General features: G+C 38.8%; 1 protein-coding gene and 1 long non-coding RNA gene across 2 annotated transcripts; one reads left to right on the forward strand and one right to left on the reverse strand.

Annotated features, from left to right (window-relative positions):
* Positions 1–8693: 8693 nt before the first annotated feature.
* LOC306876820 (uncharacterized protein) lies at positions 8694–17707 on the reverse strand (the record flags this gene model as incomplete). The annotated part of the gene is made up of 8 exons (XM_079428238.1): positions 8694–8845; positions 8940–9027; positions 9426–9565; positions 9667–9946; positions 13107–13249; positions 16868–17126; positions 17294–17329; positions 17671–17707. 7 exons carry the CDS (start codon positions 17705–17707, stop codon positions 8981–8983), a joined length of 942 nt encoding a protein of 313 aa, XP_079284364.1. The 3' UTR covers positions 8694–8845; positions 8940–8980.
* LOC306888618 lies at positions 13534–14892 on the forward strand. Its single transcript, XR_013785760.1, has 3 exons — positions 13534–13633; positions 13708–13818; positions 13902–14892. It is a non-coding gene; the product is annotated as an uncharacterized lncRNA (long non-coding RNA).
* Positions 17708–27374: the final 9667 nt, after the last annotated feature.

Raw genomic sequence — 27374 nt, forward strand, 5'->3', positions numbered from 1 at the left:
AAAAAACAGCTCATAAAACTGCAGCTATAACATTCAGATATTAGATGACCTCCTACATAATATAAGGAATGTATATCAAAGTATCATGCCATTTCTAATTATATGGATAGACCAGGCACTTGTAAAGAACGTTTAAAGTATTTCTTACCTGGTGTGAGGTGTTCTGGGAGTTCAGGATCAATGATGGGGTGTCAGAACTTCTCTGGCTTTAATAACTCGCACTCAGGGCGGGACCTGAAGGGTTGGGCAGTTTTTTTACTTCAGACTCCGTCATTTGCACATTCAAACATAAAAGCAAAATCATCATCCATTATTATGGCAGGAGCAGTACTGCAGCTCATATTGATACAATCCTGCTGCGCTTTTCAGCTCAACTACTACAGCTTTTCCAGTGACGCTGTAAAATAACTACTGTGAAGTAATCACTGTTTTTTAGCGTCATCATGTGATGCACTTGATTGACAAGTTTTCTTTATCTTCATTAAGTACTGTTCATTTTCTCACTAAATTCCCCTCTATAAGAGAATATTTGTATTTGTTAACTTGAAGCCAATTTGGTATAGATAATATCATTAAATATGAAGATGTTATGATATGTCTGAAATGAAGGTCTAAAAAGATTTGTATGTCTACTTTTTAGAGAAAGTTTGGTGAATGTATTTCCCCTTTAATACAAAGATTTCACCAAAATACTATACAAAACCAACATGATACAAGTGAAATGACAAAATATGCTTCAATGTATAAAATAAATCAAATAAATAAATGAAGCCAAAAAAGACTAACTCATTTTCAGATATATATTTTTTTATCTTATACTGTTTGAAGGCAATGCCATACTAATGTATCATGTTTTTATAATAGTAACTGGTATTTTGGGCATAAGTTTTGGCTAGCATGTAGCATATTAAAAGAAAAAAGGTTATTGCAGTAAGTCAGAGTTGAGAGATGCCATCTAATCACTGCCTCCTTCAGCCTTTGTTCAACAGTATGGGAAAACTCTTCTCCAAATATTTACTCAGGGTGAGGTTTAGACATTTACTTTGTTGTTTCCAGTTGTTTGTGATTTAATGCCAGTCCAACATGTCGTCCATCAAAAATGACCTTGAACAACCTAAGAAAAACTAAATAAAGCCAATGATAAAACATACATGAGAAAATGAGTCTTTGCTCTCAAAAATGTCAGCGTCTAACTTGGCATTTCCTTTATTTTGTTCTTTCCGGCACTGTTACTCCTATTTTAGGTAACTGTACTCAACCCTGTCTGGTGTGTTATTTATTTTATGTAAGATCTACAGCATAGCTGAAATATATCAACAGAAGTTATTGTTAAGCTGCTTTACCAGTTTCTGGCACGGTTACATAGACATAATGGAGCGACAGTGCACCCAGACAAAAGACACATACGTGAAATTCTCATGTCTTCAAACTGTGGCGGGAGGAGCCAACGACAGACACAGTGGGCGTGGCGTCAAGCCTCAGAGAGGTTTTTATTAAACAATATATCCAAATAAAGTGTCCAAAGGGGGAAAAGTGTCCAAAATAAACGGGGATCTGGTGTCCTCGTCGTGCTGCGGGGCTGTGCAGGAGGGCAGTGTTCAGAAGGGAAGGGTCCAGGGAAGGGGCGGAGTCCGGTGGCCGCACGCGCTCCCCTCTCGGGGCCGGGAGCGAGTGGCGGCGGCGTCTCTTGCGCGGCTTCGTCCATCTTCGGGCATCCCGGCGCTTCTGGGGGATTCGGCGGCCCGGCATCCTGGCCCGTCAGCCGCCTAACGGGTGCGGCAGTCCTCCTCGACGCTCCCTTCCTGGACCCACGAGGACACCAGCGTGCATGCACGGGGGAGAGACCGGTCTCCCGAGGAGAGGCGCGTTCGGCATTTAACGGCGGCGGTGATGAGGCTCTATTCACGTCAGGTGCGCCTCATCACACACCGCCAGCCCTGGCTGTTTCAGCGCCCCTCCTCTCTCACACACCCACTCCTGTCGGGAGCCTGGTGAAGGGCGGCGAATACGGGACGGGGTGGTGATGATAGACAGGGGGGAGGCAGCCGACTCATCACATCCCCCCCCCCAAGCGACATCCCCGTCCTAGGGTCGCCGCCCACGCAGGAGTGCTACCTTCCTCAACCAGGCTCCAGCGGTCGGAGTGGGCGGGGCAGGGATTCCTCTCCGGGCAACGCTCCCTCTCGCACCGCGCCGGAACCGGGACAGAGAAACCGGGTATTAGTTGTCAGCCTCAACCAGCCACAGGGTAAATGACCAATAAAAAGAACGTCACTTACCCCTTTGGTGGCTGGGAGGCTGTCCCCGTCGTTCCTCTGTCCCCATGCAGGTTCCACGGCTTTTTTGCGAGCGAGAGGGGATGACGTCATCAGATGTTGCCCAACTGCGCTGTCTAGGCTCCGCCTGCCCGCATTCTCCACCACTGTGGCGGGAGGAGCCAACGACAGACACAGTGGGCGTGGCGTCAAGCCTCGGAGAGGTTTTTATTAAACAATATATCCAAATAAAGTGTCCAAAGGGGGAAAAGTGTCCAAAATAAACGGGGATCTGGTGTCCTCGTCGTGCTGCGGGGCTGTGCAGGAGGGCAGTGTTCAGAAGGGAAGGGTCCAGGGAAGGGGCGGAGTCCGGTGGCCGCACGCGCTCCCCTCTCGGGGCCGGGAGCGAGTGGCGGCGGCGTCTCTTGCGCGGCTTCGTCCATCTTCGGGCATCCCGGCGCTTCTGGGGGATTCGGCGGCCCGGCATCCTGGCCCGTCAGCCGCCTAATGGGTGCGGCAGTCCTCCTCGACGCTCCCTTCCTGGACCCACGAGGACACCAGCGTGCATGCACGGGGGAGAGACCAGTCTCCCGAGGAGAGGCGCGTTCGGCATTTAACGGCGGCGGTGATGAGGCTCTATTCACGTCAGGTGCGCCTCATCACACACCGCCAGCCCTGGCTGTTTCAGCGCCCCTCCTCTCTCACACACCCACTCCTGTCGGGAGCCTGGTGAAGGGCGGCGAATACGGGACGGGGTGGTGATGATAGACAGGGGGGAGGCAGCCGACTCGTCACAAAACACAAAACGCAAACTTACACACATGTGGAAGATCAGGACTGGCGTCCAAAGAATTTGGATTCTTTCACAAACACCTTTTGTCATTTATCTTCAGACTGGAAACACAAACAACATTGTAAACCTGTTCTTAAATAGCTTGACGAGAAGTATTTTCTTGACTAGTCTTCTTTCCTGAGTAAATCCCAAAGGAACAGATACGTTTTATTGTATATTATCATAAATCAGTATATTATTTCAGCAACTGAAACAGGCAATTCTGTGGACTTTATCTATGTATTTGATTCAAAGATCCAACAAATGAAGTTTAACGTCAAATAAAACCATCACTGCTCGGGTTAAACAGCAATCCATCACACTGCGGCTGATAGTCAATGCGTTTCACAGACAAGACTACATCAGAGTCAGACAGCAGTCCAGTAAAACATGTTCCAAGAACGTTCTGATAATGTTTCCATTAAGTTATGAAAGCATCATTTCTCAATGTTCTCTGAACATTCAAAATGTCCAATATCTAATTTATTTTTCTTGTAAGGAACATTCCATTTTATCATTTTAGGAACATTGTTTTTGAATGTTCACTGAACGTTTGTAAACAAATAGTAAGCTGCATTGCTCATATCATTGAGAGTACCTTGCCACGACATTAGCAAACGTTCTGAGACAAAGTTAGATGGGAGTAATCAGATACACGTGAGAAGACTTGTGAGAATGGCGTATAATGTATAAATGTAGGGTAACGAGTTAAGAGTGTTTTCTCCGATTATTTAAATGTGTGTTTCAGGATGTACACGGCTGTGTCTGTAGTCTTTGCCTACAGGAGAGCGAATGAAGCTATTGCACTGATTTAAGAATACAGATGTAAATGGACATGCCATTTTACACAACACTGATTGCATCTCGTTCTGGTAAAACAAGTTATTTTCTGCTCTGAGAGACAAAAGTAGGTGCATCACAGAAAAGAAAAGAGCCACTGAGCAAAGACTTACATTAGCAGCCTGTTCAGCAGCCCATGAAGCTGTTCGGGCCTGTCAGCAAACAATAGCACAAATACTAGGATGAGCATGAAATAAATATCTCTGACATCGCAATGAATTATGTCAAACTTTAGCCAGTCATCTTCATTTCTTCATCTTTAGACTATAAAGATATTCTCACACGACTGAGAAATGTAAGATATTAGGAACAGCTAAGTCTCAACTGTAAGGAAAAAATCCATAAAAATGGGAAAGGTACTGGTTATTTTCTGACAGGTCATTATCCCTTAAGTGTTTTAACCGAAATAAATGCAAAGCATAATTCAGAATACGGCTAAAATACTGGTGAAAAATGAATACTGCAAAATCTTTCATAAATTGAGTGTCTTGTTAATTTGCAAAATGTGTCACTTGAAGATGTTTTATTTCTCTCCGAACAAGCCCTGTTATTATAATTTTACTTCATAGTAAATTTGTTTAAACAATATTTTTTCTACCATTATTAGAAAACAGGACAAAAACGGTCAAAGAAAATGTGTTGGCGATGTAAGCCTCATCTGTCTCTCCTGATGGATGTTTTATGAAGGATCAGAGAGCGTTGCATATCCTGATTATGTAAGTGAGGGAACCTTTACAAAAAGAGATAAAGGCTGTTTTGGGGGTATGATGCTTCTGGAGTTCATCTTTCATCAAATCCAGACATTTCTCTTCTGACTAACATGAGTGTGACTTCAGAACATTTTTTTTCAAACGTCATGTGTGGCTTCATATTGAAAACAACTTAAAAGGTGAAAGATTACAATCAATCGATAAAACATCCAATCTCAACTGTCAGATGCTTTGGCTCAACTTTGCTTATAAAAATCCATCCACATGAAATCAGAAAGTATTAATATTACAGACTGGGAGTAACCTGATAGCGGCAGGTAAATGAGCAACAGTGAACAGACTGAGTCATGTAAACCTTACAAAGCTTTAATACAAGCCTAATACCACTTTCTTCCTACACACACACCTCTGTGTTGGATTAACACGACGAAACCTGGAGACACACCTCTGTAAAATTCCCCTACTTCCTACCTCTTCACCTGCACCTGTAAAGTCTCTCCACACCTGCAGATATCCGCACTGACTCACCTGTTTGAAAAGAACACTCATCAAATAATAGAACACGATAATTGCTTTAACACAATATAAAAAGATAGCTTCAGTTGTATCTGCAATGCAATTTAATTGTTTCATAATGTATCTATTGTTTCAAAATGTAGCTTTTACTGAACACTTTCATTAAGTACTGCAATATACAAAAAGCATTCGAAAATCTAAGAGAAGTGTAAATCTTTACTTAAAACCTTTATATAGTCTATCATTATAGTGTTAGATTATTCACATGTAGTCCGTTAACATACAAAACAAAATTATAGTAATGTAATCCATTAAAATTACGCAGAATATCATCAGGCTACTTTTTATTACGTATAGATTACTTATGTCCTAACTCGTGTATCACATTGATTTAAATTGGTTAATACTGTACCATATTTATATATAAATACAAAGAGATTGGTAATAGATTCCATTCGTTGTAATTAATAACAAAGTAAATGAAACATGACTTCAAGGTTTCTTAAACTGCGGTTGGTGTTTGAGTTTAATGAAGGTTTGTGAGTTTAATTAAATGCTAACAATTAATTATAATCATAAAAAAATGTCAAATGAAAATAAATCATTTTAAAATACCCACAATCAAATAAAACGCTTAAATAAGATGGAATATTTAATTTGTTTACCTACTTGCCGTGTGACCGTTAACCAATGAACATGCAGATGTCCTATATTCAAGTAAGAATATTTGCTGAAAAAAGTGTGCATTTTAATGTGTTTGAAGATATACATTTATGCAATCATATGATCGATAAAATCCAAATTATACGTAATCAGTTACTACCCAGCACTGCATATAATGCATTATAAAAGTATGTCTTATAATGCATTGTATGACCTCATGAATAAACCTGTGATAATACATTATAATACAAATCCACATCCAATTTCAGATGTAACAAGGAATCTGAACAAAACTATTTTTTTATTGTGATAAATAATATGCTACATTATGAATATATTAATAATGCATTATACATAAAGGCTTCAGGTTGTGTGTTACCAAATACTGGACATGAAAAGGTAATGACTATAAATGTCAACTGGGGAAGAAAACGAAAAAAGCTTCTTTGCTTAAAACTTCTTATTATATAAAAGATCAGGCTTTTTCTAGGCAGTGCTGAACATGTGATCGCTCAAACTTGCTCATGACTGAAGAAACGTCTAGAACACCTGTGCAGGTAATCAGTCTCAGGAACGGGAACGGGGTGATATGGGAAATGGAGTCCGAATGATAATGTTAGTACTCAGGAGATGGTTCCCTCTGGTGGTGATCGGAGGGAGCCACAGAGGCTGAATTTGTGACATTAGTAGACTTTTCTATACTAGGTACTACCAAAAATCCAGAGTTTTACGACCTTAGGGAGCGGGTTGGATTGTAGCGTGGTAGAAGACAAGTTAGGTACGCAGGAGCTAAACCATAGGGCCTTATAGGCAAGTAATAATATTTTGTAAATGATACGGAACTGAATAGGTAGCCAGTGCAGAGACTGTAAAATTGGAGTAATATGATCATATTTTCTTGATCTGGTAAGAACTCTAGCAGCTGCATTTTGGACTATCTGTAGCTTGTTTATTGAAGATGCAGGACAACCAGCTAGCAGTGCATTACAATAGTCCAGTCTAGAGGTCATGAATGCATGAACAAGTTTTTCTGCATCAGAAACAGGTAGCATGTTTCGAAGCTTGCAATGTTTCTAAGATGGAAGAATGCTGTTTTTGTAACATCGGAAATATGATTTTCAAAGGACAAGTTGCTGTCTAATATAATACCCAGATTTTTGACTTTAGAGGACGTAACAGTGCATCCGTCTAGTTGCAAATTGTAATCCAAGAGATTCTGTGTACTGTTTTTTGGTCCAATAAGTAATATATCTGTCTTATCTGAATTTAATAGGAGGAAATTATTGGTCATCCAATATTTTAATTTTTTTACACAATCTATTAGCTTAGATAGTGGAGAAGTTTCATCTGGTTTTGTTGAGATATATAGTTGAGTATCATCAGCATAACAATGAAAACTAATCCCGTATTTTCTAATAATATTACCAAGAGGCAACATGTATATTGAAAATAGCAGAGGACCTAGGACAGATCCTTGTGGTACTCCATACTTTACTGGTGATAATTGAGATGACTCCCCATTTAAATGAACAAAGTGGTAGCGATCGGACAGGTAGGATCTAAACCATCTTAAAGCCTGTCCTTGAATACCAGTATAGTTTTGTAATCGATCTATGAGTATATCATGGTCTAAAGTGTTGAACGCAGCACTAAGATCAAGTAATACTAGCAATGAGATGCAGCCTTGGTCTGAAGCAAGAAGAAAGTCATTTGTAATTTTAACAAGTGCAGTTTCTGTACTATGGTGAGGCCTGAAACCTGACTGAAATTCTTCAGAGAGATCATTTTTTTGCAAGAAGGAGCACAATTGACAACTTTTTCTAAAATTTTAGACATGAACGGAAGATTTGAAATGGGTCTGTAATTTACCAGTTCATTAGAATCTATTTGTGGTTTCTTAATTAGAGGCTTAATAACCTCCAGCTTGAATGGTTTTGGGACATGACCTAACAATTTAGGTCACTGATATCTTTATTCTTCACACTCCCCTGTGAAGGATAAGGATATCAGTTCTCGCACAGATCTCCAGATCAAGACTAATCACAAGATACTCACCTGCTCCTCACTCTCCTCACTATCCGCATTCACGTCAATAAATATTCCATTGTGTTACTTACCTATTGTTTCCGGCTCTATTTGTGACACTTTTAGACACTTATGCTCTGGTTGATTTGTTAGTTGTACTCCTCTTATGAAAGATCTGGGTTTGTAAGACTGATAATGACTTTTTGAGACATCACTGTTCTAACCAGACAAATCTGCAAACTGTTCAACCACCCAAACCAGAATGCATGCAGATAATTATAATTGGTAAAACACTTTCTCTCTCTCTCTTTTTTTTTTAAATCTTGTCTAGTTGAATGTCATATAACTTAAAATTTAGTGAAAGTGGTAAATGAATTAAAGTAATGGATAAAACGTTGACTGATCATATATTTTACAGTGTACCATGTAATATTTGATCATTAATAATAAAACTGTTGTTAAACTTGCTTGTTTTTCATAGCATCAGTAAATATGCTGCTGCTGATATCTAGTGGTTAGAAATATTATCATTCCAAAAAACATTATGTGTGAATTAACAGCTAAACATTTCAGCACTTAGCAGTCCTCTGACACTTTGTTACATGAGGCTGCAACTTTTTATATTGCATTTTTTGTATTTTTTAAATACTAATGACTATGCAAAAGCTCAAAAAGAAAAAAATGCAATGAAGTAAATTAAATTAGTAAACTGCGTAAACAAAAACAACAACCTTGAGATAGAATGATGTTAATAAAAATATAAAATTTAACTTAAATAACACTGCCTCATTGTCAAGTTACACTTTATACAATACAAATGGCTTCAAAGCAGCAATCAGGAATCAGTAGTTTCAGTTTTCACATACAACTTTATTGTGATCAGCAATAAATGGAGAAAATTCCAGCATGTAAATGAAGAACATCAAAGCTGATCTGAAGAGAGTTTAGGTTTCCCATCATCATCATCATCATCATTTCTTTCTTCACGTCAGAAATCCCTCGTTCTGCCAGAAGAGATTAAAGCTGAAATGAGCAGATCTCTTAAAACTGCTATCAATGTGATTCGATTTCAGATTTCTGTATGTTTCCTTCTCTCACCTGTGACAGGAGCTGGACTCTCATTTCAGGTTCAGACAGACTCAAACTTCAGGTTCGTCTTCACAGGAGTCTTCTTGGACAACAAGACCTAAAAGGGCACACAAGCATGAACATGCATAGAAGAGAAAAGAAAATGCTAAATGCAAATAATAAAAACATAAAATGCATCGAGTCTAAAATATCTACAGCAGTTTGTTATAAATGCATATGTCACTTAAGATTAAACAGATGCAGTGAGAGTTTGTGTAGTGATCCTCAAAAAAACTAAGCTGCACAAAGTAAAAAAAAAACAACTAGATGACATTAAATACAGGTTCACCTGCGGTAGTCAAACACAAATACTGTTTTATGCAGTAAATTACTGAAAGCTGAGAGCACGCAACTGTTGAAGTTTCACATTTTCAAAAACCATAAATTGCCAAATTTCTACAGTTGTGAAGCCATTAATAGTTTCCTAAAACACTAAATCTATTTGTTTGATCTCACCTTCTCCATAGACCTCCACCTCACACAGAGTAAGATTCTTTGAATCTCCAGGAATTAACAGATTCACGTATTGACCCTCCATATCGTTACATGTGTAGGTGGAGGAAACACCAGCTGGAATGCTAGAAATCACAGCACATCTAAAGAGAGACGGAGAAACCATTATTTATACTTCTAGTCTTTCTTCATATGTGTTTTCAGGGATTTTTATGGATATAAAGTCACAGAAAGAGGGTCTCACATGGGATTGTTGTTGCCGTTGTTCTCCAGAGAGTTTCCGATGTGAATCTCTGCTCCGTCTATTCGCTCTGGACAGCAGTCCAGTCTGTTTGTGATGACAACTCTGTTAACTCTGTACACAGAGCTCAGATCCACCCTCCACCATGGGTTAGTCTGAACAGTGGTTGAGGAACATGATAACGACGGTTGTTTGAAACCTGGATTGAAGTCAATGGCTCGTTCAGCAGACCAGAGCTCATAGGTTGATGACTGTGTGACGGTTCTTCCTGTTGCCAAATTACCTGTAAGATGTCATAGGGTCAAGATATGGTTTTAGTCAGCTCATTTTATTCACTTAGAATGTTTTTGAGGAGGTTTTCTTAGGAATGCATATCTATCAGATCTGTCTGAACTGGTCCAATCTTGACAAAGTCATTTTTGAGGAATATCTTTTGACTTGGCGGCTGTATTTGTAGTGCCTCCGAGCAGAGGTTCTCCGCCAGTGGTGTCATGCACTACATATTTTTGAGGGGGCAGGAGTGTGTGTGTGTGTGTGTGTGCCTTATTTTATAGCCGCATTTACAATTCTCCTCTGTTCTCTGTATGGTGGAATCCAGTCAGAAAAACTGAATTTACTGTAAACGCCGAATTGATCAAACTTTAAATGAATTCATCAAAAGTAGGAGATTACAACACTTAAATACGGACTAGTATGTGTGCACATTAAGCCACAAAAGACTAGTTCAATATGAATCCTGCATGTTCTGCGTGCGAATGCAGATTTGAAATTAGCAGCTGGCGATGTGACACTGAATTAAAAATCCACTTGGCTCAAAAATCTGGTTTGAATGAGCATGAAGCACTGTCCCCCATGGTTAAAATCATTTTGTTTAAAAGCAGCCGTGATCAAAATGAGTACATGATGTTTGGAACTAATGTTACAGTTCAAATATAGACTGTAGGCCTATATGTTACATTATTCAAGTGGGTGGTCTCCAGTGACTTTTAAAATCTATTTGATGTCTGAATCAATACTTCAAGTGATTTGTTCAAAAACTCTGGACAAAACAAGTCTTCATTCAATTATTTCTATTTTTTTTCTTTTGTTTGTTTTTCATAGCTATTCAGATACACGAATATTTGTATGTAAATGTATTTTGTGTTTTAAAAAATTCATAATGATCACAGTTGATGGCTTAGTTTAAGGGCTATATGTATGTTATAAGAGCTGTTGGATTTACATCCATTTCTTTTGAAAGACATGAAAGTGAGTGGCTAGTAAACAGGAAGAATAGAGTCAACCTTATGTGTAGGCTATTATTAAATGTATAAAACATTAAATATCTTAAAAATTACGTGGATGAAAACACTAACAAGTGCACACTGAGCGAGTCCCTCTCTGGCTCAGTTCCAAAAGATGTGCTAGTTCCAAACATCATGTACTCATTTTGATCGTGGCTGCTTTTAAACAAAATGAGTGTGATCATACGCTTCAGTAACCAGCCTATATTGATCAGAACTCTGTTTGGTTTTTTGTTGTTGTTGTTTTTTAAGGTAGACCATAAAGACTTGCTAAGTCACAGGTCTAAAGTCCAAGTCAAGTATTGTTGTCAAAGTCTAAGTTGAGTCGCTAGTCTTCTTTATGTCGAGTCAGGTCAAATTTGGGACTCGAGTCCACAACTCTGGTGTCTTGTGACCGATTGTGTCATGCTACTGGACAGGAGTAAGTTTTTGAATGAGATGTGAGCGTGTTAATGGCTATCATTTTCAGTGATTAAAACCTCATGTTTTACTCTCTTCTTCACATAAAGAAATTGTATGGCTTCAGAAGACTTGGAATGCAACACGACTTGTTTGTAATGCTTTTATACTGCTTGTTTATGGTCCATTTTTGCAATAAATACCTGTGACTGCACTTATATTTGCCTGTTACGTGTTTTCTGTTGTTCAGTGGGTAGGTTCAAGGTTAAAGTGTTAGGTGCTCCAATGAAAGTATAAATCTGTTTTTTCTTTTTTTCTTTTTTACAAACCAATAAATTAATACAAATAACTGAAAATAATGGAAGAACCTGCAAGATAACCCTCTATAGGACTAATAGTGAATTTACAGCTTAAAAAAATAATTGACTTTATATTTTACATATATTTAGGAATAAAATCATTTTGCAAAACTTGTTTTCTTCATCTGACCTTTGACCTTTTTTTAGGGATCCATCATTTGTGGGAAGTCGTGGCCTAATGGTTAGAGAGTCGGATTCGTAATCGAAAGGTTGCGGGTTCGAGTCCCCGGCCGGCAGGGATTGTAGGTGGGGGGAGTGAATGTACAGCGCTCTCTCCACCCTCAATACCACGACTGAGGTGCCCTTGAGCAAGGCACCGAACCCCCAATTGCTCCCCGGGCGCCGCAGCATGGCTGCCCACTGCTCCGGGTGTGTGTTCACGGTGTGTGTGTGTGTGTGTGTGTGTGTGTGTGTGGGCATTTGTTCACTACTCACTGCTGTGTGTGTGCACTTGGATGGGTTAAACGCAGAGCACCAATTTCGAGTATGGGTCACCATACTTGACAATACGTCACGACTTTAACGACTTTAACTTTAACGACTTTAAACTGACGTTGTCCCATTAGGGTAAATTATTTTTGGCAAATTGTCTGAAACTTCACACACAATCAAAAGCTTGTCTGAAAAGAACTATCTGAAAAGAAGTGAAAAGGTCTTACTGTTTCGAAAAATATAAAAAATCTTCATGAACATTTTTTTTTTTTTCTTGTGCTGCTATATTTGATTTGGAACTCATGCATGAAAATGTCTAAACTTGACACAAATTCAGATGCAATTTCACTGCCTGAAAACCATGTCTTAGTGTTTCAAAAGCATTAAAACAACTTTAACATTGTGTTCCATTTTGAAATTTCTAATTAGAAACACAAAACGAGGATTTGTAAAGAAAAATGTTGGAGGATGTCGATAGAAGTCAAGAGGAGACTGTAAGTAAGGAAACTTTGCTTCCTTTGCTCCTGTAAACAAACTTGCGAGATTAGCATATCTCAGTGGTACGCACGCGACGCATATGTCCTACGTCATCCACCGGAACGACTTCAACACATGACAGTCAGCAGAATTGAGAGAAAAGTGTTTATTATGTTTGAAATATGGATTTTTTTTTAAAAATTTTTGTGAAACGCATGGATTCGCTACAGGAGGCCTTTATTCACGCCCCGGAGCCGCGTGAGGCACATTTTATTATAGATGCGCGTTCTTTATTTGACGACTTGTGGACAGTTGAACAGAAACACCCACTTACTGCAATGATAGAGCTTGGAATAACCAGGACGATTTTTAATATAACTCCGATATGATTCGTCTGAAAGAAGAAAGTCATGTACCTTGCCTCTAGGGTGAGTAAAACACAGGCTAATTTTCATTTTTGGGTGAACTAACCCTTAAAGTAGCTCTGAATTACCTGGAATCCAATAGACTCCCACTTCACAGAGAGTAAGAACCTTTGAAGTTCCAGGAATATTGACAGTAACATAACGTCCCTCCATCCCACGACACGAGTAGCTGTAGGTAGCTCCTGCTGGAATAGTAGAAACTACATCACACCTGGAGAAAGATGAAAGAGTGAGTTCCTGTGATTTTGTTGCTCATTATTAGTACGACTCTTGACTTGTATTTTCTTCTCTTATCCCTGAATGTATGTATAACACTTTCTTTTACAACACAATGTTTATTTTATAATTAGATATGTCCTCTAACTTATATAACATGTTTTACACTATTTTTTTTATTATTTATTGGTATTATTATTTGTGGGGATCTAGGCAGGCATACAACACAGCTGCATCACATTCACTCAATCAATCATGTGATCTGTTGTAAGGTCACCTGACTAATCAGGAAGTGATAAATGTTTGCTGGCTGCAAGGCAGACTCTTTCGTGTTGAGGTTATATACTGTTGTGTGAGTTGGGCTCCCTTTTTCATGCGGGTAAAATAGGTCATTGCAGAGCATGTTTAATCACTGCCATTGAATTTTAATACTTATTTATTCCATTTGATCAGGGTAATTCTAGAAGCACGTGTCTACTCTTCACGGAGGACACAGGCTTCTGCATGGAGTTTTGATAGTTATGCGATCACTCCCAGTGTGACTTGAGCTGCTGAGCTGCACTGGTAAATGCCGCAATATGTACATTTTCCATTGAATGTTTTATACTTGCATTGAAACATGTTTTAACGACTTTCTCTGTCTGTAGCAACGGAACGTCCACCTTTTCTCTGCATGTGTTAATGCGCTGTGGGACAGTTGAGCATACTGAAAAGTAGGCTTATATTTTCTAGTTATGTTTTAGTTGACTCTGCTGTTTATTGAGGTTGGTAACTAACATGCTTGGTTTCTTTTGAAAAGGGACCAGGCCAGCCACTGTTTTCCTGTAATTAATAGGCATTTCTTTATTGCTTCCTGTTGTTTGACTTTTTCTTTGTTTGTTTGGTTATTCATAATTTTGTCACTCATGTGCCACATTCATAGTATTTTTTATTTTGACTAAGTGTTGCCATTTATGCTGGTGATTCTCCTCTCCAACTATGTCTTCTGCGTAGGGTATTCTTGTACAAGGCCGGATCCCCACTGATGCTTTGACCCTTCTCTTCAGGGGACCACACTGGGAGAGACACTGTATTGGTGTGTACTTATAACTGCAACACGGTGTGATATTTTGTAGTGGTATATAAAGATCTTAAGCGTGTAGTGCTTGTTGTATCGCATGCTTCGACTGGTGTTGGGTGGCTGTCTCCTGTTTCTGTCTCCCCAGGGGCCTCCTGAGCAGGGGTTTTGCATTGGCTGATCCGACCTTCCTAGATTGAGGAAAGTCCACCAGTCATTTATCACAGTATTTTTAAGATCTGTTTTAAATAACTTTTGTACTAATGTAATAAATTTGGAGTACATTTACATTTCTGCGTCTTGTTGACTGTCCCTTTGCGGGGATAAACGTAGTATTAGCCACACTACATTCACAGAAAGAGTTGGGGTTCCTCCTGCCCATCATCAGGGGGTGGCGTAGTCAGACTTAAAATAAGGTATACTGCATGGCAGGTACCACATATTATTAGCAGTATTATTAAGCAGCTAAGAAAATGTGCAATTATTTGTCATGTCAGTGAAGTGTTCATTATTTATATAAAACACCTTGTTTTGTCTGACATCTAGACATTGTCACACTGTGTTTTATAATAAAATCATGTAAAAATAACTGTTGCAGTGCTGTTTTTACCACAAGAATAGCAATGCACAGTGAAATACTAGTAATTATCTACATTTATAAATAATTGCAACCACATTATATTTTAAACACATAATTCATATATTTTTTCTATTAATCTATTTGTCTACATTGCTTGAACATATGTTTAGAGAAATTATATTTTTCACCCATTCGAAAATGAATCCCTCATTCACGAGGAATGTATGTGTCACTCCCGAAACCTTGTTGCATTTATAGGGTATATGGCCATTAGCAGCACAAAAACACAAAACTTTTATTCTAAATCTGAAAGGATTATATATCCTAGAAATTGCACAGGTGTCACTTACTTCAGTTCATCGTGATCTCACTAAGTTCCTTTATATTCAGTAGTGCAGGGAAGTGTGCAGGGAAAAAGTTAAATAAAAATCTACCATTTAGAGGTGAGTGAAGGCAATGGCCAATCACAGGTGTTCAGGAAATGTGATTGGCTACATTGCTCAGTGCTACAAAAATACGTTTTAAATAGAATATTTTGGCGATTTACAGAGCACAAACACATGCGAGCTGCCATTTTAGAAAGATATTAGTGTTGTCAAAAATATCGGTATTTCGATAAATATCGATACTGAAATATCTGAACGGTACCAATATTAATTTCCCGAAGTATGGATACACCGATACTAGCCGAGCTGTCACTTTCACTTCTCTCCAAAGGCGCGTGGACAAGCACCACACGTGACCGCACTCGTCTCCTTCGCTCTGGTTAAATAGCAAAAGTGAAGTGAATAGAAAGATGACTGCTCTGGTTGTTAAAGAACACAGCAGGAGCGCTATCTGTAGGGATCTATGATCTCCGCGATGCAGAGAACGCCACGGAATCCAGTCATAAACACGGAATTTACAGTTTAACGCGGAATTTGTCAAAGTTTGGATGAATTAATCAAAAGTAGGTCATTACACTTAAATCAAATCGCGATATGGACTAGTATCTGTAAATATTAAGCTGCAAAAGTGGATTTAAATATGAATCCTGCATGTTCTGCGTGTCTCTGTGTGAATGTGCTGCACGTGCGGTTGTGTTTACTAATGTGGCGCTGGTGGTGATTTCAGCGTCTGCCGTCTCAATGAGGACATAAATACATCAACAATATCTCCAGAACTGATCTGAAAGGCACTTTACCATTTAATTTGAGTAAAACTAGCGTCATATCATACACACACAGAACTTTAAAAGTATTCACGGCAACCCATCAAAATAAAAGTTCGGTTTAACTTAGCCTATTAAAGACCGTGTGCCAGAAATAGGCTATATTACTATTATTTAGTAGAATGTACATAATACTACTACTGTTGTGTTTTTTTCTCCGTGGTATCAAAAATGGTATCGAATATCGATATTTTTCAAGGTATCGTATCGAAGCTAGAAATTCCAGTATCGTGACAACACTAAAAGATATAACATCAACCATGTGATTATTAGGTAGGTAAACCAGTGTTTCGTCCACTGATGATTACCACACCAAAAGAAAAACATAAAAAAAAAAAAATAATTTAGCTCATATTTGAATGTGAGTTCACAGTCTTTATTGAATGTGATGGAATAGTCTGTGTACTGTGAAATAATAGTGCGAAAGTCTTTGCATTGCAATAAACATAGCTACAATACAACCAACAAACAAATTACTCTTATGATCTGCTTCTTTTTAGCCTAGTCTGATTCAGGAACAAAGGACTTCTATAAGTTATCTAAATGAATTGTTCAAAAAGACGAGAGTGACCTGTTAGAATCAGTAAGACAAATCCTTCACTGAACTGAATCGACATCTGACTCACTCACTAAACTGCAAATACCAATATTAACATAGTCTAAACACCTGCAAATACTCAGTATATGAAACACACACACACATATGTATGAAGATACTGAACAACTGGCCAGAATCTGTATCAGAATATATCAGAGAGAGACTCACACTGGGTTGCTGAGAAGATCTAAAGAATGGTTTCCGATCCGAATCACTGCCCCGTTTATCCTGTCTTCACAGCAGTCGAGTCTGTTAGTGATGGTCACTCTATTCACGCTGTACGTCTTCTTCAGGTCCAGCTTCCACCACGGGTCACTCTGTGTGTTTGTATGAGTACAGTTGGAGTTCAACCCATCCAGAGCTTTTTGGGCATACCAGTCAAAATATAATGACGACTGATCGGCTCTTCCCCATGCTGCTACGTTCACTGGAATACATTCAAGAGAAAACCTTATTTACAATTACAATTATTTATATTATAGCCTTGCTGGGCTATTTAAGTTCATGGGTTTTCATGATGTGTCTGAAAAAGTTTCACAGCAGCACAAACTCAGAAACAAAAGATGTAATAGTGTTTAATTCATAAAATCTCACCTTCTTCTTCTGCCTTCGTCTGAACTGAGAAAAACCCTTGAAATGAGAAACACAGAATGATGCTCAGTATTTAGTAACTTAAAAGGATTGTTCTTATGAGCATACGCCTATATTTTGTTGGATTTATTCTTTACAAATATTTTCTATTTTGTTAAATTTGAGTATAATCTCTAAAATCATGTATGTGTCTTATATCATTTAGCCTCTCTAGTAAAATTATGTTGTTTAAGGCTGTTCAGATAACGTTAACCAAAAACAACACATTCAATTATAATTTAGGGTCTTCTGTGTTTCTTAAGTGTTTCTCTGTCTGAAGATGAAGCTGAAAACAGACTGTAGCTCAGGAATATATTAGAAAGATTGTATGTTTTACTCACCCAGTAAAAACAACAGACTCTTGTAGAAAACTCTCATGTTGATTTCAGGCGATTCGTGACTCTTTCTGCTTCTGTTTGAGGAGGTTTGAATGAATCTTGTTCCTGGGAGAAATATATTAGTTCAAGTTACATCAGAGTCACATGATCCTAGTTTTCCTCCCACTTTTATTTCTGATTGGAGATGGAAAAAAAAAAATTATAATTATAAGTATTTTCTTAAACGTCTTTTAGCAACAAAACATTTTCACTGAAAACAATGATAATTTGTATCTTCAGTTTAGTGATTAATGAAATCAAAATGTCAATGCTATTAATATTGCACATTATCTCTTTGGCGGACACTTTTATCTAAAGCAAGTCAAAGAATGACTTTCATGTTGACCTGCTCACATTGAATATGAGGTGATAACAACAATAGCAAAATTCACCAAACTGGATTGGTTTGTTAGCAATGCTGACCTATCCTGAAAGAAAAGTGAGGACAAATCTTCCTTTGCTCCATTAAGGTTTGTATTCACTTTTGCTTTCATCAGATTTGACTTAAACTCTGTTTTTATTCTATGTTGTTCTAACCTGTATGAGTTTCTTTCAGTGAAACACCAAAGATGAGTTTTTGAAGTGAAAGAGACCTGAAGCTTTCAAGCTCAAAAAATAAAAAAAGAAAGCAAAAAATAAAATAAAAAATCATAACAGTGGCACAGAAGTGGTTCGACACTTCCCTGTCTTTATCTGGCATACTGCATGTTGTTTCCATCTTGTGTGCTGCACCTGCCATTTTTAAATTGATCTTTTCTTTCCCATCTTACAGACTTCTCAAGATCAACACAGATTTGCATTTTGTTGTTTTATGCACAAAGTCTGCCCTGTCTGAAAGCATACAAATACCATCTTTTGCTTACCGTCGTTTGCTTAAAATATGTTCCAAAAACCATGAATGTAAATGTAAATGTAAATGTAAATGCAAATGTTCCAAATTTTTTTTGTTGTTGTTTGTTTTTCTTCTCAGAAGAGCACAAATGTGTGAAGAAGCACACTATGACTGCATCCGTACTGGCGTCTTGGTGTTTGAAAGCAACCAGGTCATCATCATGTCTATTACATTTTTCATTTTCAAACTTCAGATTAAGATTCATATTAACTTTATTGTCCCCCAAGAGGGAAATTATTTTCTACAGCACTGCACTTATTTGACACACACAACATAACAAACATTGTACAATTATATTATATTTACACACACACACACACACAGAAAACCCCGTTAAGATAACCTCAGCGATGTCTGTTGTTGAGATACATGATGGCTGCAGGAAACAGGCTTCTTCCAAAGCGGGCCCTCCAACACCTCACAGCCCTATACCTGCGCCAGGAGGGAAGTGGGGCTAAATACTCGTTAAGTGGATGCGTGGAGTCCTGTTCTATTGAAATTGCAATGCGTGTAATAGCTCTATTATTGAGTTCTATGAGGTTGGGTGTTGAAAGACCTATAACTTTTGCAGCAATATTGGACACCTTTGTAAGTTTGGTCCAGTTTTTAACAGAAAGCATATTGTAAAAACAAGAAGAAGAATACAATAGAATTGGCAGAATAATGCTTTGATAAAGTAGCAATAATAATGGAGGAGCAACATTAAGTCCTTTGAGTTTATGAATAACTGAACAACATAAAAACATACCTTTAAAAGTTTGGGTGATCAGGCCATACTCTTCCCTTCTACATGTTCAAAAGAACAGGTTGCTTCTGTCATGTAGCCTACCATCATCAGTAAGGGGACATGTTTGTCTTTGACTGTTGTTGTACAACAGTTAACAGTAATCTGACAAGCAAATCAACACTCTTATGGCAATGTACGATGATAAACACTCATGCAACTAAAGCTTTTAAATGATTCCAAAGTGGCCCCAATACTGATCCAAATTATGTGTCTCACTCAGATGTTAAAAGAACATAATCCTTAACTAAATTCAGATACATGTTCATGCAGAACTTTAGCTACATTATACACTGCATTACATTATTATACATTACATTCAGTTGCAATCATTTGGCATGCTTCAGTCTGTGATTGCAATTGGATTTTCCAAAAACTCATTGTAAAAACATATTCTTTACCATTTCATATTGCATGTGCTTTTAACTTTTCTAACTTTAATATTTTTGGCCATTTGTCATCTTTAGCATCTCTTAATATTTAGTATTTAGTGCCCTAGTATTTACTCAAGTTGTTCATCAATTTGAAACTAGAATTGTCAATTGGAGTGCACCATTCAAAATTAAATCAGATAGTGGTAATACATGTGCATACAAATTCCATTATGAATTGATCTGAGGAAAAAATCCCTTAAGGTTTGACCAAAATTACATCACTGTGACATTCTGGCATGGATAAATCATTGAATACACATCACATGATTTGACCATACCTTTGAGCGTGACAATTAAAAAAAAAAAATCTAACCATGAATTGACTTGACTGACTTTCTATGACGAATAAATTACTTAAAAACATCCCTGTATGTTAAAAACGAAAAGCACAAAATTCAGTTTCTGACTAGTCTCAGCCTCAGACGTCACGGACCGTTGGCTAAACGTCTGATGCATATGGCACACTTTTCTGGAAACACTTCAGGAATGTCGATGTCGTCACTTGCCTGGTTGAATTAAACCGGATTTCCGGGAGACGCGAGTGTCGCATTTATTTTTCGGTCTGCCGAGAAAAAAAAGATGCCATCTAGAATCAGTCAAATCCACAGATTTGCATCTTGGCTTTAGCTGTGAGTGAGGTGTTTGAGTGCGCAGATGACATGCTTCAGCAGTGAAGATTTCTGCCGTTCATGCAGCATCAACCGCAGAAGCCTGGTCAGCAAGGGTTCATCCGTCTCACTTCTTAATGAGGAAACCACTCTTCTGTCAACCTGCTCCAAAGTCCTGCACAACACCAAATATTTTTTGAACTTTGTAAAAATAACCTGATTAAATCACTCTTTCTCAGATTCTGAGACTAGATGATAATTTCCCACTCAGCTGTTGTTTCTCAAGCTGATAAAACAAAGGGCGCAAGATTTCAACTCCCCAAAATTAATAACAGATATTATTATAAATATAAATTATAGTTATTCCCAGTTTTCTTGGAGGTTTTAGGACGCAATTAAGACTCACACTGGCTTTAAGGCTAGCATTCTCTGCTCACGCTACATCTTTAGCAGCTATCATGATAATTTAACAGTGAGATTAGTGCATCAGTGCATCTTAACCTGTAAACGAGATGGGTTTCAGTAAAACACATTCCGTCTGAGTTATTTACCCTACTGTTAGTAATGTGCTCTTCGCACAAAAACAAACATCATCAAGCTTTTTTTCAAACTCTTCCCCAAATTGGAAAACCCTTCCAAAATTCCTAACTATTCCCTACTTCATCCCCTACTTTGACCATGATAAACCAAACACTTAGAAATCAGAGGTCCAACTTTCAACTGATTAACCAACAACTTTGTTTTTCATTGCCAACATTATCTTTACCTTCACAGCACTTACTTAAGCCTTCTGTTTCAACTGACAAATATCTTTAAAAACTCTGTAGGAAAGTGGATCTTTCAAGCCAGATTTGAGGATCTCTGGCCTATATTAGTTATAGCCTTCTGTTGTAGGAATTTTTCTTATTGTCTGTCCCAGTGTTACGTACTGAACTGGGAAAAAAAGTCATTTAAATTTGCTGTTCCCTTTGCTTGGAATAATTTGCAAATTAAATTACATCTTAAGGCGCTGGTGTCACTAGATATTTTTAAAGGGATTTTAAACAACATGGAGACAGAAACATTGGGCTTTAGATGTTTTGACTAGTTGTGTATTGATATGCTTGTTTGGGTGTATGTGTGTAATCTATGGATGTTATTTGTTAAACCAACGTGATCTGGGTTACTGTTAATCTTGGCCAGGATGCTCTTGTAAAAGATATTTTTTTCCTGGTAAAATAAAGGTTATAAATAAATAATAAACAACAGGTTCAAAATCAAATTCAAATTTTATTTGTCACATACATATACATACGTAGTACGACATGTAGTGAAATGTATTGTACGACTGTCCAACAAATTGTCCAACAAAATTAAGAAAAACCTCAAGTTACAAAAATACAAATAGAAAAAGTACAGTAAACATATATACAGAAATAAACTAGCAATAAAATAAAATAACAAATAGATATGAGAATAAAAATAGATATGAGGAATAAAAAATAGAATATGATTCTATATAGATTCTATAAGAAGTAAAGTGTATGTCAGTGATAAAGTGTCCGTGTGCTGTGCAGTGCAGTAAAGTGTGTAAGTGAGTAAAAGGAATACTAAAGACAAAAGACAAATGGTATGTAAGTCCCACTCATTTATCCTTACGTAACCGTCTACAAATTAGTGCAGATTGTACTTGAAAAATGTGCAAAGTGGCAGTGTGGGGTGATGTGATTATAGTGGAGAGTGGTTAAGACTCCGAATGGCCTGCGGGAAGAAGCTCCTCCTCATTCTCTCTGTGTTCGCCTTCATGGAGCGGAAGCGTCTCCCTGAACGCAGCAGAGAAAAGAGTCCATTGTTGGGATGGCTGAGGTCCTTCACTATCTTCCTGGCCCTGGTCAGGCACCGCTTGCTGTAGATGTCCTGCAGGTCAGGGAGCTCGGTGTGGATGGTACGTTCCGCTGAACGCACCACCCTCTGGAGGGCTCGTCTGTCCTGCATAGTGCAGTTCCCGAACCAGGAAGTGATGCTGCCCGTCAGGACGCTCTCGATGGTGCAGGTGTAAAAAGTCTTAAGCACCCGAGAGGGAAGTCTAAAGTCCTTTAAGCGTCTCAGATGGTACAGACGCTGCCTGGCCTTCTTCACCAGGGTGCTGGTATGACAGGACCAAGTCAAGTCCTGCGTGATGTGAACACCCAGGTATCTGAAGCTGTCCACTCTCTCCACTGGAGTCCCGCTGATCGTGATCGGCTGGTATGACCGCTCCTGCTTCGTACTGAAGTCCACTATCAGCTCCTTAGTTTTGCTGATGTTCAGGTGTAGACTATTCACCTGGCACCAACTCTCCAGGTTCTTAATCTCCTGTATGTAGTCCGTCTCGTCGTTGTCTGAGATCAGGCCCAACACAACAGTGTCATCAGCAAACTTGATGATGGTGGTGGAGTTGGAAGTGGCCACACAGTCATAAGTGCACAGTGAGTACAGCAGGGGGCTCAGAACACAACCTTGAGGGGCTCCAGTGCTTAGGGTGATGGAGGATGAGGTGTGTTTACCCATCCGTACGGCTTGCTGTCTGTCCTTCAGGAAGCTGGAGATCCATTGGCACAAGGATGTGCTGAGACCAAGGACCTCCAACTTGGAGGTGAGTGTGGAGGGAATTATGGTGTTAAACGCTGAACTGTAGTCCACAAACAGCATTTTTACATAATTCCCTTTTCTGCAGTCCAGGTGACTTGTTGTGGTGTGGAGGAGGTGTGAGATGGCATCCTCCGTGGAGCGGTTATGTCTGTATGCAAACTGTAGTGGATCCAGTGTGTCTGGTAGTGATGCAATGATGAAGTCTCTGACCAGTCTCTCAAAGCACTTCATCACCACTGATGTGAGGGCTACAGGGCGATAGTCGTTTAGGCAGGTGGGCTGCGGTTTCTTGGGGACAGGAACAATGGTGGACTGCTTAAAGCATGAGGGGACTATGGACTGTTCCAGGGAGAGGTTGAAGATCTCGGTGAACACCGGTGCTAGCTGGTCAGCGCAGGCCTTCAGAACCCGACCTGGTTCTGAAAAGTTGTTTTAGTTTGAGCCATTCCAGTTCAATTGAGTGACTAATGAATGGCCAGTCAATGTTAGCACTGATATGGCTGCCTATACAAAACCTGCATGAGCTCAAAGGTACGAAAGTTAGTCTGGGCCCGAACGGGCTGGCCCACACTGGGCCATCATTGGATTAATATGGGCAGTCCCATAGTGTGGGCTGCTCACAGAGAGCCCATGGTGAGCACAAAGATATGGGCCTCACCTGGGCAAGCCCGCACTGGGCCTGTTTAGGTTTGGTGTGGACTGGCCCTAGCCCACTGTGCCCGCAAAAAGCCAGCATGGGCCCCGCAGAGGCATGTTTGCAGGGCTACCTTGACATTTTAATCCATGCACTAATATCCTATCGATTGGATTACTGTATCTCTGTACATTGGCTTACCTTAAATTGTTTAATATGTATTTACATTTTAATAGTTTTTTATACTTGTTTTATTTTCCTTTGCCTTTTTTCCTTTTCTCTTTTAAATTTAGATTTATTTTTTTTATTGTAAAGCACTTTGTATCAACTACGGTTGTGTTAAACTTGTGCTCTATAAATAAAATTTGCCTTACCTTGGTTCTTACTCATTATTTGACTTGAGTGGGAGCATATAGAGGCTAAACAGGAGCGGTAGAATAATTCAGACTTGTGGGACTCCGCATGTCATGGATGTCCACTTAGACTTATGCTTCTATACCCACATAATAACTTCTCTCTTCTAAGAATGAGCTGAACCATTTGAGGGTAATTCCAGAAAGCCCGACCCAGCTTTCCAGTCTCTCTAGAGCAGTGGTTTTCAAACTTGTTCCTGGGGACCCACAGCTCTGCACATTTTGCATGTGTCCCTAATTTACACACCTGATTCAGATCATCACCTCATTAGGAAAGAGCTCCATGAACTCAAATTAGTGGATGCTTCTCAATTCTTATTTGTGCATCCTCGTTTCCTTTCCTTGCGTCCTTTCCTCGCATCTTAGCTCCACCCCTTCAGGATACGAGGGAAGGATGCACATAAAAGACGCGAGGATGGAGGAATTGAATCAAGTGAAATGATATATCCTCGCTCCCTTTAGCATCACTTTAGAGCGTCATCAGCTGCGCAAAATGGATCTGCCCTTATGTTGTTAAAGTTTGTTTTTTAAGACTTTCAAAATAAACATTAATAAAGCAAGATGCCCTGTTGAAATATATGACATGTATGGTTTATTTAAATTGCAAAGGTAAAATATAAATTAAAAATTATTACAACAGATGAGAAGGGGGAGGAGAATTTACACGTGCGTCAGGTTTTTCGATGAAAAAGACTTCCGCATAGGATACACCTGTGTATCCTCGCTCATAGCTCCTTTGGAAGGCTCCTCACTCCTCGTTCCTCGCCTCCTCACGGTGCAATTAGAGAATTGATATGTCCTTCAAGATGGCTAAGCTCGATCGGTTTCCGGGTCATAGGATGGAGGACGGAGGAGTGAGGAAGCGAGGAGGGATATTGAGAAGCACCCAATGTGTCAGATAAGGGAGACATGCAAAATGTGCAGAGCAGTGGGTCCCGATGAACAGGATTGAAAATCACTGAGGTATGTTATGATCGAAAGTGTCAAACGCAGCACTGAGATCTAGTGGTACCAGCACAAGATAATATAATTTATTATCATTATGAGTGCTGTCTCTGTGATGTGACGCTGTCAGAAGCCAGATTGAAAATTATCCAGGTATCCATTTGAGTTTAAGTAGTTGTTCAGCTGAAACCTTAAAAACAACCTTTTCAATAATCTTGCCTATGAAAGGAAGATTTGATATCGGTCTATAGTTGGTCAATATGGTGTTATCAAGCCCTTTTTTTTGGCTTAACAACTGCAGTTTTCAGGAAATTTCAAAAAGTCCCAGAAAAAAGTGAGGTGTTTACCACTTCTAAGTGATCTTAAAACAGTTAAACACCGTTTTGAAAAAGACGTGAGAAGTGTGTCAAGGCAGCAGGTTGACAATTGAAGGTGCTGTACTATTTCTTCCAAAAGTTTGCTATCAATTTCTTCAAAAACAGGACGCAGTGTCTCGTTCCCTATTTTCAGGGAACCATGGTTACATATGTAACCTGAGACGTTCCTTTGGTGACACTTATGATGGCAAAGGCCTGAAATAATTTCAAGATATTAAGGCTCTTTTTAATCTACCAGGAACCTCATTTTTCATGTATCTTCGTATTATGTCAGTGTTTCGTGCATATGGAGTTCCCTGGGATGCACAATTACATCCTTTGCAGAAAAGTAATTCTCCCCACTGATAATTCTGTTGTTTCTGCTTCAGTTATTTATTCTTTTCTCCTCAAACAATCATACAAACCATTATCCATAACAACTGTCTGGTCTAAGGATATCAGTGGTGACTTACAATCTTTATTTTCTGACCAAATTTGGGAGACAATCACATCATCCTCAAAAAACCCAAATCATCAGATGATTCATTGGAAATTACTACATAGACTCTATCTTTTCCCTTTAAAACACTTCTATATGCATGTGTCACCTTCCCCAAATTGCAATTTATGTCCGCAGGAGGCACTCTGTATATATTTACATTTTTTGGGGGGAATGCTCTGCACTTTCTCCTTTCTGGCATCAGCTTGCTCATGACATATCATTTCTATTAGAAAAGGATGTGGTTTTGACTCCAAATCTTTTCTTCTTAAATAACTTTTCTGAATTGTCTCTGTCTCCGCAACAGAGAAACTTACTTTTAGCTGCTCTCACTGCTGCAAAGAAAATGTTAGTCAGTCGCAAGTTTCCTCCCCATTCAATGACCAGACATGTACGGGGCTTATCTTTGCTTGACATTTGTTTCTATGTGTGGCAATGCTGAGAGGAGGGGGAGGAGAAATAATGTATAAATGTATCAGAGCACACCTAAAAAAAAAAAAAAAGACTACATCACCCCGTAAGGAAAAGGGGAAATAGCAATCCCAAATAAGGGACACAGGTTCGTAGGCTAAGTAAAACCCAAAGAGATGTGTGAACAATGTACAAATGCTTTATTCAAATCGTCACAATATATAATTAAAATACTCAAGGGCATCAGTGCCAAGTGTCGGATCACAATTAGATGTCAGGGGAACAACTACAGTTTTCTTGAAAACCTGCACAGACAGCTCAGATGTCAGAGAAAGGGACAGCTTGTTTACTGCTACTGCTCTGTACTTCCTATCTACTTCCTATTGAAATTAACATGCATAAAGAAATTAATTATTACATATAATTTCACATATAGAATTATAGAATAAAATCTATGTTAGAGCCCGGTCTCATGAAATTGCGTATAAATAGTACGCCAAATAAAAACTAAAACTTGTGGTATTGATACGCAAAAACAGACCTTGGCGTATATGTGATATGAAGATGTTTGGCGTGCATATGATACGCAGTTTTCGCATACATGTGATATGCATCTACCCCACAACCCTAATCCTACCCATCGCGTAGCATATACACGCCAACGTCCATGTTTGCGTATCAATACCACGAGTTTTCATTTTTATTTGGCGTACTATTTATACACACTTTCATCGGGTTGTCTGAATACAGAGACGTCAATATTGGTAAACAATACACAATGACTGTAACATTCTGTGGTTCATGTCAGAGTATAAATCTGTCATTGAGTAGAAAATTAACTCCAGATGTAACAAAATCACAAGTAACTAAACCTCACAAAAGCAATACTAAAACAGTGTAAATACTGCTGGAAAACAAGGGAAAAAACAACCTTATTGATTATTAATGCCCCAGTGCATGATATCAGTAAAGTTTTACTTCATTTTACAATGTTTATATTTACGCTTTATTCTACACGTGATGCTTTCTTCTTCTAAACTTCTACAAGATTAAATTGAGTACAAATATAGATTTGTTTGTTT

This window comes from Barbus barbus, assembly GCF_936440315.1.
Source record: "Barbus barbus genome assembly, chromosome: 2".
Taxonomy (NCBI): Eukaryota; Metazoa; Chordata; class Actinopteri; order Cypriniformes; family Cyprinidae; genus Barbus; species Barbus barbus.